We start from the raw sequence: 18,793 nt of genomic DNA, 5'->3' as shown, positions 1-18,793 counted from the left end.
CACACAGAGAGTGGTGAATCTGTGGAATTCTCTGCCACAGGAAACAGTTGAGGCCAGTTCATTGGCTATATTTAAGAGGAAGTTAGATATGGCCCTTGTGCCTAAAGGGATCGGGGGGTATGGAGAGAAAGCAGGTACAGGGTTCGGAGTTGGATGATCAGCCATGATCATACTGAATGGCGGTGCAGGCTCGAAGGGTCGAATGGCCTACTCCTGCACCTATTTTCTATGTTTCTGTTTCTATGAAAGGGTTAATTTGTGAGGTGCAGTTGATGGTACTGGGCCTATACTCACTGGAGTTTAGAAGAATGAAGGGGGATTTCATTGAACCCTATTGAATATTGAAAGGTCCAGATAGAGTGGATATGGTGAAGATGTTTCCTATCATAAGTGAGTTTAGGACCAGAGCACACAGCCTCAGAATAGAGGGACATCCATTTTGAACGAAGATGAGAAAGAATTTCTTTAGCCAGAGAGTGGTGAATCTGTTGAATTTGTTGCCACAGGCAGCTGTGGAGGCCAAGTCATTGGGTATATTTAAAGCAGAGGTTGATAGGTTCCTGATTAGTCGAGGAGTCAAAGGTTACAAGGAGAATGGGGTTGGGAGGGATAATCAATCAGTCATGAGGGAATGATGGGAGTGGACCTGATGGACTGAATAGCCTAATTCTGTTCCTGTGTCCTATGGTCTTCTGGTGGGGAGGGCTTTACCCATGATGGACTGGGCTGTATCCACTGCCTTTTAAGCTTTTCCATTCAAGGGCATTGGTGTTTCCATACCAGGTTATGATGCAACCAGCCAATATACTCTCTATCTTGCATCTATAGAAGTTTGTCAAAGTTTGAGATTACATGCTGAATAGTCACAACATCTAAAGAGGTAAGAGTGACTTTACAAAGAACTGATCCTTTGTAATGACTGTTACATGCTGGATAGATCCTCTAAGCTTATAACACCAAGGACCTTAAAGTTGCTGACACACTCCACCTCTAATCCCTTGATGAGGACTGGCTCATGCACCTCTGATCTCCTTCTCCTGTAGTCAATAATCAGCTCCTTGATGCTGCTAACATTGAGTACAGGTTGTATTGCGGCACCATTTGGACAGATTTCCAATCTCCCTCCTATATGCTGACTCGTCACTACCTTTGATTCAGACACAAGTGGTGTCATCAGCAGACTGCTACATGGCATTGGAGCTGTACTTAGCCTCACAGTCATTAGTATAAAGTGAGCAGAGGGCTCAGCAAACTTCCTTGTGGTGCACCTGTGCTAACGGTGATTGAGGAGGAGATGTTGTTGCTAATCCCAACTGACTGAGGTCTGCAAGTGAGGAAACTGATGTGCCAGTTGCACAAGGAGATATCAAGGCCTAGGTCTTGAGCTTATTGATTAGTTTTGAGGGGATGATCGTGTTGAATGCAGAGCTGTAGTTAGTGAAGATGAAGATAATTATTGAAGAGCATCTTTGCTGTCCAGACGTTCCAGGGTTGAGCAAAGAGTCAATGAAATGGCATCTGCTGTAGACCTGTGTGACAGCAGATCCAAGTTGCTCCTTAGGCATGAGCTGATACGTTTCATCACCAACCTCTCAAAGACTTCATCACCATGGATGCAAATGCTTACTGGCTGATAGTGATTGAGGTAGGTTACCACGTTCTTCTAGGGCACTGGTATAATTACTCTGAGGAGTGGGAACCATCTTTCTCTTTTTACATTGTCCACACCTTTCATAATTACAAAAGCTTTTTGCTGTTCCCTTAACAATTTCCTCATTTTTAAGTTGAGCCACTTCTTTGTTTCTAATTTACCCATGTTTCTTGTGCATGGGCTTTCAGATTCTTCTAACAGCTTGCTTCACTTTTCATTTTACATTTTGATTTGTGTGAAAACATCCAGACTCCCATTTAATAGTTTCTTAGGATTGAGAAAATATGCTGTTTTCTTTTCACAAGAATCAAGTTTGTTTAATGTCATTTCCAGTACACAAGTGTAATGGAGAATGAAATAATTGTTACTCCAGATTCAAAGCAGCACAAAAAGATAAAGAAAACAACAATAAAAATTAAATATAAATACAAAAGTTAGTTTTTATACATAAATTGATATTGATTGTATATCCACAAAGAGACACTAGCACAGAACTGTCTGTACATTAGGTGACTCTGACAGAAAGGATAAAGCAGATGTGGTGGAACTTGTGGTGGGGTGTGTTAGTGGGTAGAGGTGGTGATCAGCCTTAATGCTTGGGGAAAGTAACTGTTTTTGAGTCTGGTGGTCCTGACGTGGATTCTATGTAGCCTCCTCCCTGATGGGAGTGGGACAAATGTTCCAGGAGCAGGGTGGGTGGGATCCTTCATGATGTTACTGGCCCTTTTCTGTATACATGTCCTTGATAGCAGGTAGGCTGGTGCTGGTTCTTCCTGTGAACCACAGTTCAGTTTCCATAAGAAGAGGTAACCAAGTAACAAGAATGCCCTGCGTTCCCCAGTATTTCAGGGATGTGCACTGAAAATCCAGCAGTGCAGTCAGTGGTTAGAAATGCCCAGTACTACAGCTTCCTCGTGAGTTAACTTTTTCTGCTTTCACCGTCCGTTAATTCTTCTTATGACCCACAGTTATCTATCGCTACATTGGAGAGTGGCATTCTGGGAAAGATCCGGGTAGATAGGGTGAGCTCTGGAGAACGTTAGCATGGTCTCAGTGCTTGAAATGTCACCTTTTTGTCATTAAAGCCAAAGCAAGTGAAATATTTTTTTCTGTCAAAAACAGTGCTTGGGTGACATCACTCATTTGGACTTGGGCAGCAAAATTACAAGACATGGCAGGGTCCTGTAATAGCTGCTAAGAAAGATCTCCATGTGAGAAAGCCATTCTTCACATCCCAGAAGACACGAATTTCAAAGTAAATTTATTAACAAAGTAAAGATATGTCACCATACAGAAAGCTACCCTGAGATTCAATTTCTTGCAGACATTCACAATACAGAAAAGACATACAATAAAATCAATGCAAAACTACACACAAAGACTGACAAACAGCCAATATTCAGGAGACAAACTGTGCCAAATAAAAAAAAAACTAAATAAGCAATAGATAGAACATGAGTTGCAGAGTCCTTGTAAGTGAGTCTATAGATTGTGGAATCAGTCCAAGAGTTGAGGTGAGTGATGTTATCCACACTGGTTCAAGATCCTGATGGTTGGAGGGTAGTAACTGTTCCTGAACTTGGTGGGGTGGGACCCAAGGCTCCTATACCTCCATCCCAATGGCAGCAGCAAAAAGAGATCATTGCCTGGATGGTGGGAGTCCTCGATGATGGATGCTGCTTTCTTGTGTCTGCGCTTTTTGTAAATGTGCTCAATATTGGGGGGGGGGGGCTTTTCCTGTGATAGACTGGACTGTATTCAACACTTTTTGAAGGCTTTTTCATTCCTGGACATTGACATTTTCATACCAGGCTGTGATGCAACTAGTTAGAATACTCTCCATCATTCACCTATGGTAGTTAGTGAAAGTTTCAGATGACATCAAATCTACGCAGACTTCTAAGAAAGTAGAGGTGTTGTCATGCCTTCTTTGTGATGGTACTTATCTGATATCATAAGGCCAAGCCACTTGTAGTTACTGAACTTCACCTCCAATCCTCTAACTAAGATTGGCTCATGCATCTTCTTCTTGGAAAACTTGGATAAACTTGTTGTATATCAAAGAGGTCCAGGTAGGACAGTGTCTGGCGTCTTATGCCAGGAGAACATTAGATACACTAAAGTGAACAGTGCATGAAAGTGCCCAGTCCTGTTTCGTATCTACCATGACTTCACCAGAAATTATATCTGGTGCAATCTATTGTGTAATCCCTTCCCACCCCCCCACCCCCAAAAAAAGGCATTATGCTATCTACATTTCACATTTCTCAACATGCCTACCATATAGATTGCAAGAATAATTTGTTCCTCTAATGTCTCAATGAGCTTTAAACTAGATCCAGAGAATATTATAGAATTATCAGAGGCTTTTATACTGCCTAACAAAAAAAATCTAATGTGTTTCCATTAAAATGCCAATTTGAAAATATACAATTATTTGAATCTAAATTGATTAAAATAAATTCTTCATAAGATGTCAAGTCCACAAAGCATTATGCTTTTGAAATTAATTTCTATAGTGGCTTTGTAACCTCAGAATGTTCTAATGCACCAAGTAGTTAATTAAGGATTTTTGATATCAATCACTGTTTTAGTCACACACATAGTTATGAAATAAATATCAGAGATTTGTTTCAGACTCTGGTTAGGGGATAATTATTCCTTGGAACACAGGGAGAATCCCATTGCTCTGAAACATATAGAAAACTAAACATTGCCAAAGGCAAAAGCAATTAACGAAAGAATCTTATGAATGTGACCAATGCTGAAACTGACCTAAAGATAATTTGATAATTTTATTTGGATTAATTTTGTCAAACCAAATGTACAGAATCAAGATCCCAACAATAACTTTTATATTATTTTATCATCACTAAATAACTGGTTGTTTTACAAAGAAATATTAATTTATCTTACAGAAACTGAGACAGCTGAATAAAAACAGCCTCTCTAACATCCTCCCCCTCCCCATCGATAGTGAACAAGGTTAAATATTCACTACATTGAGTTTGACAGGAGCCTGTGTTGAGTCTAAACAGCAGTCCACCACCACTCATAAAGTATGATGTTCTTTATTATTCGACTGTGGACAACATCTGTTTCTAATCTAACCAGAAAATTGTGAAAGAAGGTGCAATCGTCACCAAGTAATTTTGATTATATTGAAAAACAAAGTTAATAAAATAATATTGCTGAGCCTGTGACAAGGAACATCTGACTAGTAATTACTTGTCCAAGATAACATAAGGTATAAGGTGCAGGAACACAATGTAGTAATGAACTTTACTTTTACAATTGACATAGAATAGCTAAGCTTCTGGTCATCTAATTATCATTGCATTTAAAATCTCTAAACAAGAGGTATAAATTTGCTGTTAGGAAGGGCCAGATGCATTATGCATTATTCCCCTCAACTTAATGCTGATCTCCAGTTCATCTCTGACTATTGTGTTCCAGTGCAAAAGCATGGAAATAAAGAAAAGATAATCTGACTACTTATTTCAAATGAAACCATCAGCCAGGAGTGTGTGTAATTCAATCCAACAATATATAAGCATAAACACTACAGAGAATTTAGTCAAATAATAGTTAATATTTACATTAAACCAGTTGGTGTAAAAGATAACACCCAGCAAGAGAATCTTGAATTAAATCAGGCCCTCTACATTTTAGTGTTCTTTTTTCTCTGCAGACTGAGGTACTTTCTTCAAGTAAGAACTGTTTCCGCAGCACTCAACAAGACGGTACTGGTAGACGGCAGTGTTAATTGTCACCAACCAACTCAAGCTTCTGTTGAAAAATATTTCAATATTGTATTCCATGTTGTGTTTCTTTCCTCAGAATCAATTCTTCAGCTGATATATTAGATTGCCTGAAGAACATCTGCCCATACAAACAATTGTGGTTTAAAAAAGGCAAAAGAGAAAGAACTATTAAGGAACGACAAAGGGAACATTGGTACAATACAGAAAAATCAAGAAATCCTACAGACGCTGGGATGTTGATTCACCAACCCACTCCCACACTGACCTGTCTGTGGCCTTCTGCACTGTGCTAAAGGGGCCCAATGCAAGCTTGGGGAACCATATTTCATTTTCCGTATGGGCACTTAGCAGATTTCTATACTCATTATTCAAGTTAATAATATCAGTTAACTTATTTTAGTTATTTGTATCAGAACTGACCAGTTCTGTTGTAGATCGTGTGTAATATTAATTAATTTTTCACATTCTTCGGTTGACAATCTCTGCTCTGCTGAAGGTTTATTACAGCCCTTACTTGCATTTCACAGTTTTTACAACATCATTTGTCATGAATGACTCAATAAACTATCAGCAAGACGTCTTTATCAGTCGTACCCTCAGAACCACTGGCCTCAACATACAAGTCCCCTTTCTGCTCTGCTTTCTCTTCTCCACTTCCAATGAATCCAACCTGAACCATTAACTTGTTTTTTGAGTGTTTCCAGCATTTTTGCTTTTATTTTGTGCATTCATCAAATCCTCATTAGTTTGCTTCTCTCTTACATACCGTTAGTTTCTCAAGTACTTCCATGTATGCAAGATAAAAACTAATCAGTTACATGAAAGTACTTGAGAAACTAACGGCATGTAAGAGACAAGCAAACTAATGAGGATTTGATGAATGCACAAACGAGGTACAAGCACAAATAGCACAGAGGACAATCCAGAAGCCATGGATGAATCAGGAGATCCAATCCCTCTGAAGTCTAGATCTGCACCATTCAAGTCATACTATCCTGACCTTGAGCCTGAAAGCAAGCACCACCAAGCTAAAGGACAGTTTCCATCCCAGAGTTATCAGTCTCTTGAACATACCTCTTGTACAATAAGATGGATTCTTGGCCTGACAACTTACTGTACCTTATTATGGTTGTGCAGTTCATCGTTTCCGCACTGCACATTTTCAGTAGCTTTCACACCTTACTCTGCATTGCTATTGTTTTACTTTATTCTAGTGCAATGCACTGTGTAATGATTTGATCTGTACAAACAATATGCAAGTCAAGCCTTTTCACTATAACTTGGGACACGCGACAATAATAAATCAATACCAATACCAAACAGCTGGTGGAGCTATGAGGTAACGGCAATAATGGAAATCTGACTTTAAAATGTTCAGCTCTGGGCTTGATCTTCATGATACAATGCACCCAGAGGAAAAAGGAAGAAAACAAATGTAGCATGACATTATGGATTAGTGGAGAAGTTGCTTTGAGCAGACAAGGGTAGACTCCATTCATACATGCACTTGTGCACATGGCAATAAACACATCTTTGACTTTAGAGTTGAGCAGTAAGTAGGGCAAGTTCTTCCAATAATGCTAGCCAAAGGACAGATCAGACGAATGAGAACCAAGTTAATTATCAGAGTTGCACGTCATAAGGTTGTTGCTTTGAGGCATCAGTGCAGTACAAAGACACAAAAATGCTATAAATTACAAAAAAAAAAGCATGAAGATGGAATAATTAAGTAGTGCTCATGCATTGTTCAGAAATCTGATGGCAGTTTCTCAGTCACTGAGAGTGGGTCTTCAGGGTTGTGCACCTCCTCCCTGATGGAAGTAATGAGAAAGAGTGCATGTCTTGATGGGAGGGTTCTTTTTGATGAATGTCCCTTTCTTGAGGCTCCATCTCCTGAAGATGTCCTTTTTGGTTGGGAGGGCTGTGTCTGTGATGGACCTGGCTGATTCTACAACCTATTGCAGACTCTTAAGATCCTGTGCATTGACACCACCATACCAGACAGTATGTGATGCAATCAATCAGAATAGTCTCAACCGTACCTCTATAGATATTTGTAATTGTTCGGTGACATACCAAATCTCCTCAAATTCCTAACAAAGTAGAGAGACTGGCATACCTTCTTCATGATTGCATCAATATACGAGGCCCAAGGTAACTCCTTGAATACACTGACACCCGGGAACTTGAAGCTGATTACTCTCTCCACTACTGATCCCTCAGTGACTTCCCCTTCCTGAAATGCACAATCAGTTCCTCGGCCTTGCTGACTTAAGAGTGCTGAGGCACCACCACTGAACCAGCCAATCTATCTCACTCCTATATGACTCTTCATCACCATCTGAGAGCTTATCAACAACAATGGTGTCATCTGCCAAGCTGAAGGTGGTGTTTGAGCTGTGTTTAGCCACACAAACATGAGTGTAGAAAAAAAACTGACCAGAGTGTTAAGCAGGCATCCAGAGGTGTCAGCAAGGAGGAGATGCTATTACTCTTTCACAATGACAGATAGATGCCAGAGTACTGAAAAATGGAAAACCTAATAACTGGATTAATTTAATTTGAATGGCAGACAAGATCAAGCATTAACAGATACATGGATTAGTTTGAACTAAGGGAATGTGACTGGAATTATAATAAACAGTGTGTGTTTGATTAATCAAATTGCATTTTTTGATTAAGTAACAGAGAAAGTTGAGGAATTGATTGAAATGGATGTTGCCAATACAGTTCTGAAGAAAGAATTTGACAAAGCATTGGATGAATGGAATCCCAGTAAGTTGCTTGAGTGCTCTTGGAGCTGTTATCCAGGAATCCCACGAGATTATCCCTTAACGTTTGTTATATGCGTTGTTGATGGTGGTAGGCTTTTGGAGTATCAGGAGGTGATTCAGCTAACAAGCATGATATCCTTTTTGGTCCCCCATGTTAAGAATAGTGAGAAAGAACCTGAGAAGGTACAAAGGTAATTTCCCAGAATGGTTCCAAGGATGAGGGATTTTTAGTGTTGCATTGGAGTGTAGAATTTTTATTTTTCTTGTAGTTTTACTTTCCAATGTTTGCTTGTATTTTTATATAATCACCTATATAATGCATGTTATTGTTTGGAGAATTTTCCAGTAATTACAGAACAGTTTCTGTATTCTTCTGGAAACTAAATTTTCAGTAGTAGGTGTCATGTGAATTGAATTTGACTATTTAAAAAGTTAATTGTTATCACTGAATGTTTTATTATCTCTAGTCTTAATACGAGACAGCTACGACTGTTTTTCCTTTCTATCCCACTTGGTTCTGTCCCTTCCCACCTACATCCATGACATTTCCCAAGCTCTCAATCTCCATAGCTTTCAATGTCCAGACGCTTTACACTTATATTCACGTCAAAAGACCTTAAAGCTCCCTGCTTCTTTCTCAACAAAAGACCCAACCAGTTGCCCTCTACCACCATCCTTCTCTGTCTGGCAGAACCAGTCTTCACCCTCAACAATCTCTCCTTCAGCTCCTCCTACTTACGGGATAGCCATGGACACACGGATGGCCAGCTATGCCTGCCTTTATGGTTGGCTATGTAGAACAGTCCATGTTCCACACCTTCACTGGTAATACTCCCCAATTCTTCCTGCGATACATTGATGACTGCATTAATGCTGCTTCATGCACCCATGCTGAGCTCATCAATTTCATCAACTTTGCCTCCAACTTCCACCCAGACGTTAAATTCATTTGGTCTACTTCCGACACCTCCCTCCTCGTTCTTGATCACTCTGTCTCCATCTCTGTAGTCAAACTGTTTACGGACATCTTTTATAAACCTACCGATTCCCACAGATATCTTGACTATATATTTTCCCGCCCTATTTCCTGTAAAAGTGCCATTCCCTTTTCTCAGTTCCTTCATCTCCACCACATCTGTTCCCAGAATGAGGCTTTCCTTTCCAGGACTCCATCTTCAAAGAACAGGGTTTTCTTCCTCCATCATTGATGCAGCCCTCACCTGCATCTCCTCCATTTTCTGGACATCACTTCCCCAGCACTGTAATAGGGATAGAGTTCCTCGTCCTCACCTTCCACCACGAACCTCCGCATCCAATACATCATTCTCTGCAACTTCCACCATCTTCAACGGGACATTATCACCAAACACATTTTTATCTCCCCTCCATTCTACGCTTTCCACAGGGATCGCTCTCTCCATGATTCCCTTGTCTATTCGTTCCTCCCCACTGATTTCCATCCTAGCACGTATCCTTGCAAGTGACAGATAAGCTACACTTGTCCATTTTCCTCCTCCTTTACCTCCATTCAGGGCCCCAAGCAGCTCGTCCCGATGAGGCAACTCTTCACATGCAAACCTGTTGGGATCTTGGTATCTGGTGCTCTTGACGTGGCCTATGTAAAGTGGGGGACCGCTTTGTCGAGCATTTCTACTGCATCGGCCAAAAGCACAATTTTTGGTGACCAACCATTTTAATTCCTACCTCCATTCCTGTTCCGACATATGATTTCCTTTTCCCCTTTTGACACAATGGGGACACATTCAGCATAGCGGAGCAACACCTTGTATTCCATCCAGGTAGCCTCCAATCTGAAGGCATGAACATCAATTTCTCCTTCATTTTAAAAAAAACAATTTTGTTCCCCCTTCTCTCTTCAATTCCTCACTGTGGGCTTTTACCTCTTCTCCTTACCTGCCCATCAGCTCCCCCTGGTGCCCCTCCTTCTTCCCTTTTTCCCATGGTCCCTTCTCTTCTCCTATCAGAATTCTCCTTCACCTTTCCCACCCACATTCCTTGACCTTCCACCTTCTAGCTGGTCCTCCTTCCCCTCTCCCCAACATGTCATTTTGGCATCTTCCCCTTCCTTTCCAGTCCTGAAAAAGGGTCTCAGCCTGAATCATCAACTGATTATTCTTTTCCATAGGCGCTGCCTGACCTGCTGAGTTCCTCCAGCATTTTGTGTGTGTTCCTCTGGATTTCCAGCATCTGCAAAATCTCTTGTGTTTATGCTTTGTCTTTGGTCTTTTCTTTGTCCTCTCGGCTCCTCGTTTTTGTTCTTTTCCACTTTTGTAACATTTAGAAAAAACAGCTGTAAGCAACAAGGTTTATGCCTCATTCTTGACTTCTGAAGAACCTTTTGATCACAAAGGCTTCAGGATCCAACATTGGGTACAAGTTAAGGTTGGAGCTCCCTGGGTGGCTTCTTGCTGAGGATAGAAGTTTGTGCAAGAAGATTTGATGTATGAATATAAGTTTATGACAGATTTAAATGAGGTAAACAAGGAACAGATGTTCTTGTCAACTAATGATAATACGAGATAAGGGTATATTTCACAAAATTTGTAAATAAATCAAAATTCAGCAGAACATGCAACATGACCAAGCTTCCTTAATCATGCTGGTAAAACTGATCCATTGTGGGACAGAGTTTACCTTTGGTACAGATGAGGAAATGGTAACAACATCTTGGTAAAGATGGATTGCTGGTTGCCCTGCAAATACATAGAACCATGATCTTAAAAGTTTCAGTATTTAATTTTTTTTTGAACATGAAAATATTTGAAAGCGAGTCGAATGATGTCAACGTGCCCTGAAACTGAAGAGATCTGCAGTACCGGCTTCATGGGAAGGCTCTGAAACAAAATGAACAATTTAAACCAATGCAAAGCAGACAAGACTGGGTGGAACTCAACAACGTTTAAAGAAAATCTATGTCCTTTGGAGCTGCTTTGGCTGATTCACCTGGATTGTGCTGCAATTACCCACGTTGAGAACAGAAAATTCCCCAATTCTGTGTGAGTAATTGTTGAGTGACAACGTATAACAAGTTTTCATATAATTCTAAGGGCCCAAGTTAAAATTCAAACATCATGTCATCTATATTTGGACTAATTGGTTTTCTTGGCAAGCTTACAGAAGAACTTCATTTCCGTTCCAAAATTCTGCTTCAGTTCAGATTTGGTCTCTGACCTTTAAAGCATCTGCTTGCACAATACATGCAGCCAAAAGACTTGAAACACTTCAAGCGTCATGATTTCAGAATCTGCAACAATTATCAACAGAAGTGTTGCAGAACTCAATCGGCTTTAGCAAATTTCAACTTTGTAGTGATATGAGTTACACCGGATGCATTTCAGCTACTATGGCATAGAAAGCAGATTCCATAGCATTGTCTTTTTGGTGAACCCAAAGTGCAACAGTATTATGCATCAGCTGCTGATGAACTTGAATTGTACTTTCTGAACATTTACTAGAAGAATACGGAGAAAGCATTTGGTGACATTAGTCCTGCCAAGCTGACTCCAAACTACACACAGGAAGTCCTAGACAGCAGAAATAGCCACCAAAATTGCATCATTGACCTCTACACACCCCCGTCTCTTCCTGCCTTCATGCACACAGAGGACTTGCCTATAGCATCAGAACATGGGGGTAAGTGAGGGCCAGGTGGAGAAGGATGAGGAAAGACACCTCATCATTGGGGTGATCATCACTCACCCCAAATAAAACTTGTCCAGATGTATTTATTTCGGTGCATCATTCCCTATCCCCTTATCTCCTTGCCTGCCTATTGCCTCCCTCTTGTGCTCCTCCCCCCCTTTTCTTTCTTCCATGCCCTTCTGTCCTCTCCTATCATTCATCCTTCTCCAGCCCTGTATCCCTTTCAGCAATCAATTTCCCAGCTCTTTACTTCATTCCTCCCCCTCCCAGTTTCACCTATCACTTCGTATTTCTCTCTCCCCTCCCCCCACCTTTTAACTCTACTCATCCTTTTTCTCCAGTCCTGCCAAAGGATCTCAGCCTAAAATGCCGACTGTACTTTTTTCCCACAGGTGCTGCCTGGCCTGCTGAGTTCCTCCAGCATTTTGTGTGTGTTGAGTGCAGAGGTAGGCTCTTTTTCTTGAAGGACAGAATCACATGATCAAACTCAAGAGGATGACTATTCATGGAAATGCTGCTGGATTGTCCCGTTTACCCTTGGAAAAGGAAATACCTGAAAAATTTTACAAAAGAGGATACTCTAATACAATCAAAAGTATCCCTATTATGACAGAGATGATCCAAAGGGAAACCAGAAAAGATCCCATAAGGTTTCAGGTCTACATGGCCACTGAAAATGGCTGGAATATGCAGCAGAAATTCTAGTTTTCCCTATTTTTAATAGCGTCAGAATGAACTTGCCCTTGATGGGAGATGCCTTATGTGACGATTGAGAGTTGATGTATCACTGAAGCTGAGAGCTAAAGTGTTGGAGGAGCTACATGCCAAGATGAAGTCATTGGCTCGAAGCTTTGTTTGGTGACCTGGGATAGATCAGCAGGTTGAGCATCTTGCCTTGGCACTGTTCAGGATGCCAGTGTGCCCAGAAGATGGCAAGAGCAGTGCCTCTCTATCCCTGGGAATGGTCTGCATTGCCCTGGCAGAGGATTCAAGTGGATTTTGCTGAACCATTTATGGGCACAAATTTCTTGGTAGCAGTGGATGCAGCTACAAAGTGGACAGAAGTGTTCCCAATTGCCTCCAGTACAGCCTCGCAAACTGTTGACGTGTTGAACAGCCTTTTCTCAAGGACTGGTGTTTCAGAATACTTAAGTCAGTGACAATGGATCACAGTTTGTTGTGGAACAGTTTCAGTCATTCCTGAAAATGAATGGAATAAGACATCTTGCATCTGCCCCAAACCACCCAGCTACAAACGGCTTGGCGGAAAGATTTGTCCAGAGTTTAAAGAACGCACTGCGAGCAATCTCCTTACATCCACCAATCAAAATTATTGTTGCTCCAACCTCAATAAACACGTGTGATTTTATCAAGGCACATTATCGGACCCACTCCATATTTACTGTACATTATTAACTAGAGTTGAGGCATGTCTGCCACATGTTTGCCTTAAAATATATGCTAACTGCTGTGCAAAATCTTGGTTTAAATTTAAAATTATCTGTGACTTCCAGTTGACAAGTAGACTGCATTGCTTCAGGTGATTGCATGGTCATTCTCTGCACTCATACTGATCCCAGAGTTTGGCTACCCTACATCTTAGTTTTCTACCCCTCAGCCCTCTTTTTAGGCATTCTATTATTTTCATGTCAAATTCAGATAATTGAACTGTTGTAAATAACTTTGCTGCCAGAAAGGTTGTCAAAAGCCTACTTAAACATCAGCTGCACAACATCACCTTTTGGTTGTCAATTTGGCAGCTCAATCAAAAAGTTCATAAAGTTGTTAAACACGACCTCTCGTGGCTGGTATTCTGTTTTTGGAAAGATTTCCTTGTGCTGAGGACTCAACAATAGACCACCGTTTCCTATCATTTTCATCCCTTTGTTCCAGAAAGTATCATCATGCTTTAGTTCCAACTATTAAAATCAATCAAGCCTGCCTGTGGCTCTTGGCGAGACCAACTGCTTACCTTGCTGCAGCTGTACCATACAGTCTAATACAGGCTGGTGTCAGAGTTCCTTCAATAACCCAAACACATGGCAACCTCATCTGAAGTTTATTCCACTTTGATGTCTGCTAATCTATTTCCCAAACAATTCATCTAACTTATTTACATTAGCTGTGTCAAATCTCTTTCTGGTTCACTACTTCACTCCCTATGTTAACATTATAAAATCTAGCTTAAAATATGAACTAATTCCTATAGATTTATTCTCCACAATTAGATTTCATTTTTTAATTTCTTCACAGCAATTCACTTTCAGCAGCGGTTCTTTTATTTGTGGTATACGTAATAAAGCCTCTTTATTTCCTTTTGGATGACGAGCAGGATTATGATCCGGCTGGTCATATAAATTACAAATATATATTATAAAATAAAACATGGGGTAAATATCATATAACTCAATCTTTTTTCTACTGCTTTTGAGATTCCTCATGACCTTTACATTAGCTCTTCCATATAGCACCAGTCATGGTTAAATCATGCTAAAGTAGTCAAGTGTCAATTCAATACTTTTTGATCAATGGACGCTTTGGTAACGGAGGGAGCATAGTATCCAATTTACACACGGTAAGCTTCCACAAAACAGCCACGGAATGACCAGTTACCCTGATACTGACTGGGGTAAATACTCTAAGATACTAAGAATGCTCGTCTTGCTCTCCTTTGCAATTGTGCTTTGGGATCATTCATGTCCACTTGAGACAGTAGATGTAGATTCCAGGTCAAGCTTATTCAGAAAGACAGCAACACTGATGGTAGTGCACTTGAATAATAACCCAGAATTTCTGGGTCCAGGTATTTGGAGGGGGGTTTGATCTGTACCTTATAACTCACAGCCTCCAAATGAGTCACAACTTTTTAATCACTTTAATCATTTATTAAAATGATACATTAATAAAATGATATATTCAATGCTGAAGTTGAATAATATTAGATATGTAAGGAAAGATTAGGGAACAAGTCTATCTTAAGGTAACATAAGAGTTGAAAGTTATTGTTCAGCTCTCCCAGCTCAGATCCACTGCTTTTCTCCATTGCTGGGAATCTGGAACATGTGACTTGCTTTGCACTTGGCACTGGCAACAACTCAGAAAGTGTCACATACTCATATGGAAAAGCTCGATATCTTTATTCAAAAGAGAGCACCGCTCAAGAGCAGATCACACAAAATGCTGGAGGAACTCAGCAGGCCAGGCAGCATCTATGGAAAAGAGCACAGTCGACATTTCGGACCATATCTCCAGTCACGATTTCAAGTCCTGCCGAAGGGTTTCGACCCGAAATGTCGACTGTACTCTTTTCCATCGATGCTGCCCGGCCTGCTGAGTTCCTCCAGCATTCTGTGTGTGTTGCTCGGATTTCCAGCATCTGCAGATTTTCTCGTTTGAAAGAGCAGATCACTCTCTTCAATGAGCAACTTGATCAGGGGTTCCCAACCTGGAGCCTGTGGACCTCTCGCTTAATGGTATTGGTCCATGTCATAAAATGAGATGCAACCGAGGAGCAGTTCACTGCTCACAATATAAGCTGCCTCACGTGAGCAGTCAGTGACTATACAGCCAGTAGAAGGATCTGCAGCATATCTGTAGGTTGTTCTGCAACATGAACACAGAGTCTGAGCAGGCTGTTCCTTCACAGGAGCAGAGAGACACATCTGTCACTTGCACACTCACCAGCTGCTGGTGACAAGGCAGAGTAGCATGCAAGAGACTAAAAATCTCCACAGCTGATGGGTGTGCACTATATTTCACCCATGGATTACTGAGGAAGGAAGAAGTTCACAAGGCTCCGCTGCTAGCCCCGCTCTTAAACGTGGTCATCACTGAATTACTGAACGCACACGGGTATGAAAAGCCATTGAAGTGAGATGGTAATTCTGGTGCCTCAAGGTCCATCCCCACTGGAGATGTCAGGCTATGCTGTCTGCCAAGAATCACGGAGCCACACAAGCTCCGTTATTCCCAGGAAAAATGGCGCTGACCTCCATAACATTCCTCTCACAATCTTCAGTGATTTTCCACATTTAGGGAAACAATTTCTTTCCACCGATGAGCAAGTCCTTATGAGTCTTGAGTGTAGACTACAACAGCCTGGATTACTCAAAAATCTCAGTGCATGACAGGCATCTATCTGCCTGTCACTAATACAAAAGTTACAAGTAAAGCTAATATTGTTGAGCACTAAGACAGAAGTAAGACGGAGCAACCCAGAGGTCAGGAAGCAGAGAGCTACTGTCATTTTGACCTCCACACAGAAAGCAGTCCAATCTCAAGAATGTGAAGCCTTCCTGCAGAATGCCACAGCTCTCAGTATTAGCACTCTTTGAAAACCCAATGTCCCTGAAAACTCACTATGCATGTGTCGTGTTCTGTGTCTCTCGCACTGAGGAACCCAGCCCTCCTTGAGTTACCCAAGCCTTTTAGCCAAAATCAGTTACTCTGTAGTTTAACACCACAAAGTGTGCTCTTTAATAGTCTGACTTGGAAATACATCACTCATCCTTCATTGCCACTGGGTCTAAATCTTGGAGCTCCCTTCCCAACTGCACTTAAGGACCACCTTCACTTGTTCGGCACCATCTTCTTGAAAGCAATTAGGAGCGGACAATAGATGCTGTCAGTAATGTTCTAATCCCAGAAAATGAGAAAGTGTAAAAAAAAATTAGAACACTTACCACTCAGAGTATTGAAAAAGTGGAAGCAGGTATAGCTCAATGTAGGTAGTTGAGAGCTAGCTAAAATAAAGTATAAAATCTTCATGAACTGCTTGAACCGAACAATCTCTTTTCGTGTTATACAATCGATGTAAGATAATCAGTTCAGCTTTGTTCGTATCTTTGATGTCCTATTCAGACTAGCTCAATGTGAGGCACATGCAAGATAACCATGTCTGGCATTAATTTTGCCTAGGGTGAGGAGGAAGGGCTCTTGGGGTGTCGAGGAAATTGCACATAGACAGAAAGAGAACCAAATGCTGGGAAGAATTCTGTGGAAATCCTGCAAATGTAGCTTATATTTTATAGTAACAGCATAGTACTCCAAACACTTTCTGTCACAACACAAAAACAATTATATTTTAGATTTACTTCATCTTCCTCAGTATCAAGAAAATGTGGTAAGACCCCAGATCTTACTTGTGCTTTCACGTAACACAGATCACATTATCAGCACTTCAATGTCCTTAAATATAAAACTAGTCTGGGATGATACTTCAGCTCCAATTAGAACATTACTCACAGAGAAATCATAGACACACTAACATATACTGATGGTTCGAAACTTTAACCTGGTTATCAAAAACACTTCCGACAAAGAAACATAAATCTGTTGTTGATGTGTAAAAGGAGGTTGAAGAACAAACTATCCAAAGTTTCGTGAGCTCTCAGCACTTTCAATATCTTTAAATGGTATGACTCATAATCAGAAGACACTAAAGCAATTTATATCCTGGAGAGAGGGAAATGAAAATACCACGTGCTGGATGGAGGCCAGGTGGCTCCTACAAAGTTCTTGCGTTAAGTCTGCAAAAGACTATGTTTTATTTACAGAAAACATCTGCGTTGAACAACTTTTAAAGTTTATTTTGATAACGTTTTTTGAGTTGATTACCTAGTGTTAAAGAGCTTTCTCAAATATTTCCTGGCTTCACATCTTATGTCATTAATCTCTCTAATTCTAGGCCCAGGTGAAATAGCCAACATTATATAAGAGGAATTATTTTGATAACATGAAACAACTGAAGATTTTCAATCAAAAGAAAAATATGCTTTTGATCTTCTTCTCATTTAAAGTGGGAGAATAAACTTTTTTTTTGATTCTTCCTAGTTGTTACAAGCAGAATGCAAGACCCCAAATCTATAAAAATGCTAGTTAATTGTTTGCAATATCGATTTAGAGAACAAAAGAACTGTGCAACACATCCAAACACAAATTATAAATTTTCTGCTTCCATTTTGAGGTACATTTTGTGCAAATAAGTATTTATTTTGCTATGGTTTGTTGCTATGCATGGTCCATTAGATCTCCTTGTGGTTTTGTTGATTCGACTTTCTGTGGAAATTATTCCTTTTTTTGCAATCACTTTGATTGTGAATCCACTGTTTAGTGGGAAGTAATTGATTCTGGGAATAGTTATATGTTCTGCAAAAAAAAAAGCATCTTGGGCAACAGATAGGCTATTTTGCTGTATTTGACTGAATTGATCAGTATTTACAATAGGAACCTTGATCCTTGTATTTTTGCCTTTCAGATCAGATTACACCATTTTAAAACTTCACACACTGGAGTAAGAAATGTTCCATGAAGGACATTTACCAATATTGATTTTAAACCACTAAACCCCATATAACTCAAATGCAGATCTCGAGATTTATTGTACTGTGGAATAAAAATTATCATTCACACGTGTTCTTTCTCTGATCAAGCAGAAACATACCCGATCCTGCACCTGCAGGAGAAAAGTGGCCCATTTAACTCTCGGGGCTGAGATGGTGATGTCAGATGGGGTGGGGTGGGGGGAAGTGCCACCTAATCTGTCCAATAATAAAACATGCCATTTTCATATATATATTTCACAGATGGGAACTGATAATACAACTAATGTACAAAGGTTCAGAAATAACGTCTCAAGCAATTTCAAACAAGGTGTGCGATCAGCTTCTCCTAATATTACTCTCCCTGTATAATCACTGCATGTGTGTGTGAGATCCCTGCCTCTGGTCTGAATGCTGGTAGTCTCATAATAAAGCAGCCCTTTGATTCCTGTAAATCCCTGGCTGCCAGTGGGATCACCCCAGCAGCAACACATTATCTCTATCAGATTCCTTTAAGGGCCTTCCACCCTGGAAACAGTGCCATTTATCTTGAGAGCAACTGCTCTACTATGTTAGATATCCCTGTGGTGAACTACATATACCTGTCTGGACACGCCCCCC

At 40.5% G+C, this 18,793-nt stretch overlaps 1 protein-coding gene across 13 annotated transcripts in view; it reads right to left on the bottom strand.

The window, feature by feature from the left end:
* veph1 (ventricular zone expressed PH domain-containing 1) overlaps positions 1-18,793 on the bottom strand; it is a 227,317-nt gene that overhangs the window by 128,164 nt on the left and 80,360 nt on the right. Inside the window, exon 7 of one of the 13 annotated variants that reach the window (XM_073041049.1) lies at positions 4,539-5,533. The exons of 11 other annotated variants lie outside the window; for them this stretch is intronic. In XM_073041049.1, coding sequence (XP_072897150.1) covers positions 5,456-5,533 — 78 coding nt within the window. In that variant the 3' untranslated portion in view covers positions 4,539-5,455. Of the gene's footprint in view, positions 1-4,538; positions 5,534-18,340; positions 18,392-18,793 lie in introns of those variants that run through there. One more of the 13 variants, XM_073041051.1, reaches the window with a different exon arrangement.

Source organism: Hemitrygon akajei, chromosome 3, assembly GCF_048418815.1.
Source record: "Hemitrygon akajei chromosome 3, sHemAka1.3, whole genome shotgun sequence".
In the NCBI taxonomy this organism is placed as follows: Eukaryota; Metazoa; Chordata; class Chondrichthyes; order Myliobatiformes; family Dasyatidae; genus Hemitrygon; species Hemitrygon akajei.
The sequence above is the reverse complement of the archived record's forward strand: the minus strand, read 5'-3'. Positions and strand labels throughout refer to the sequence as shown.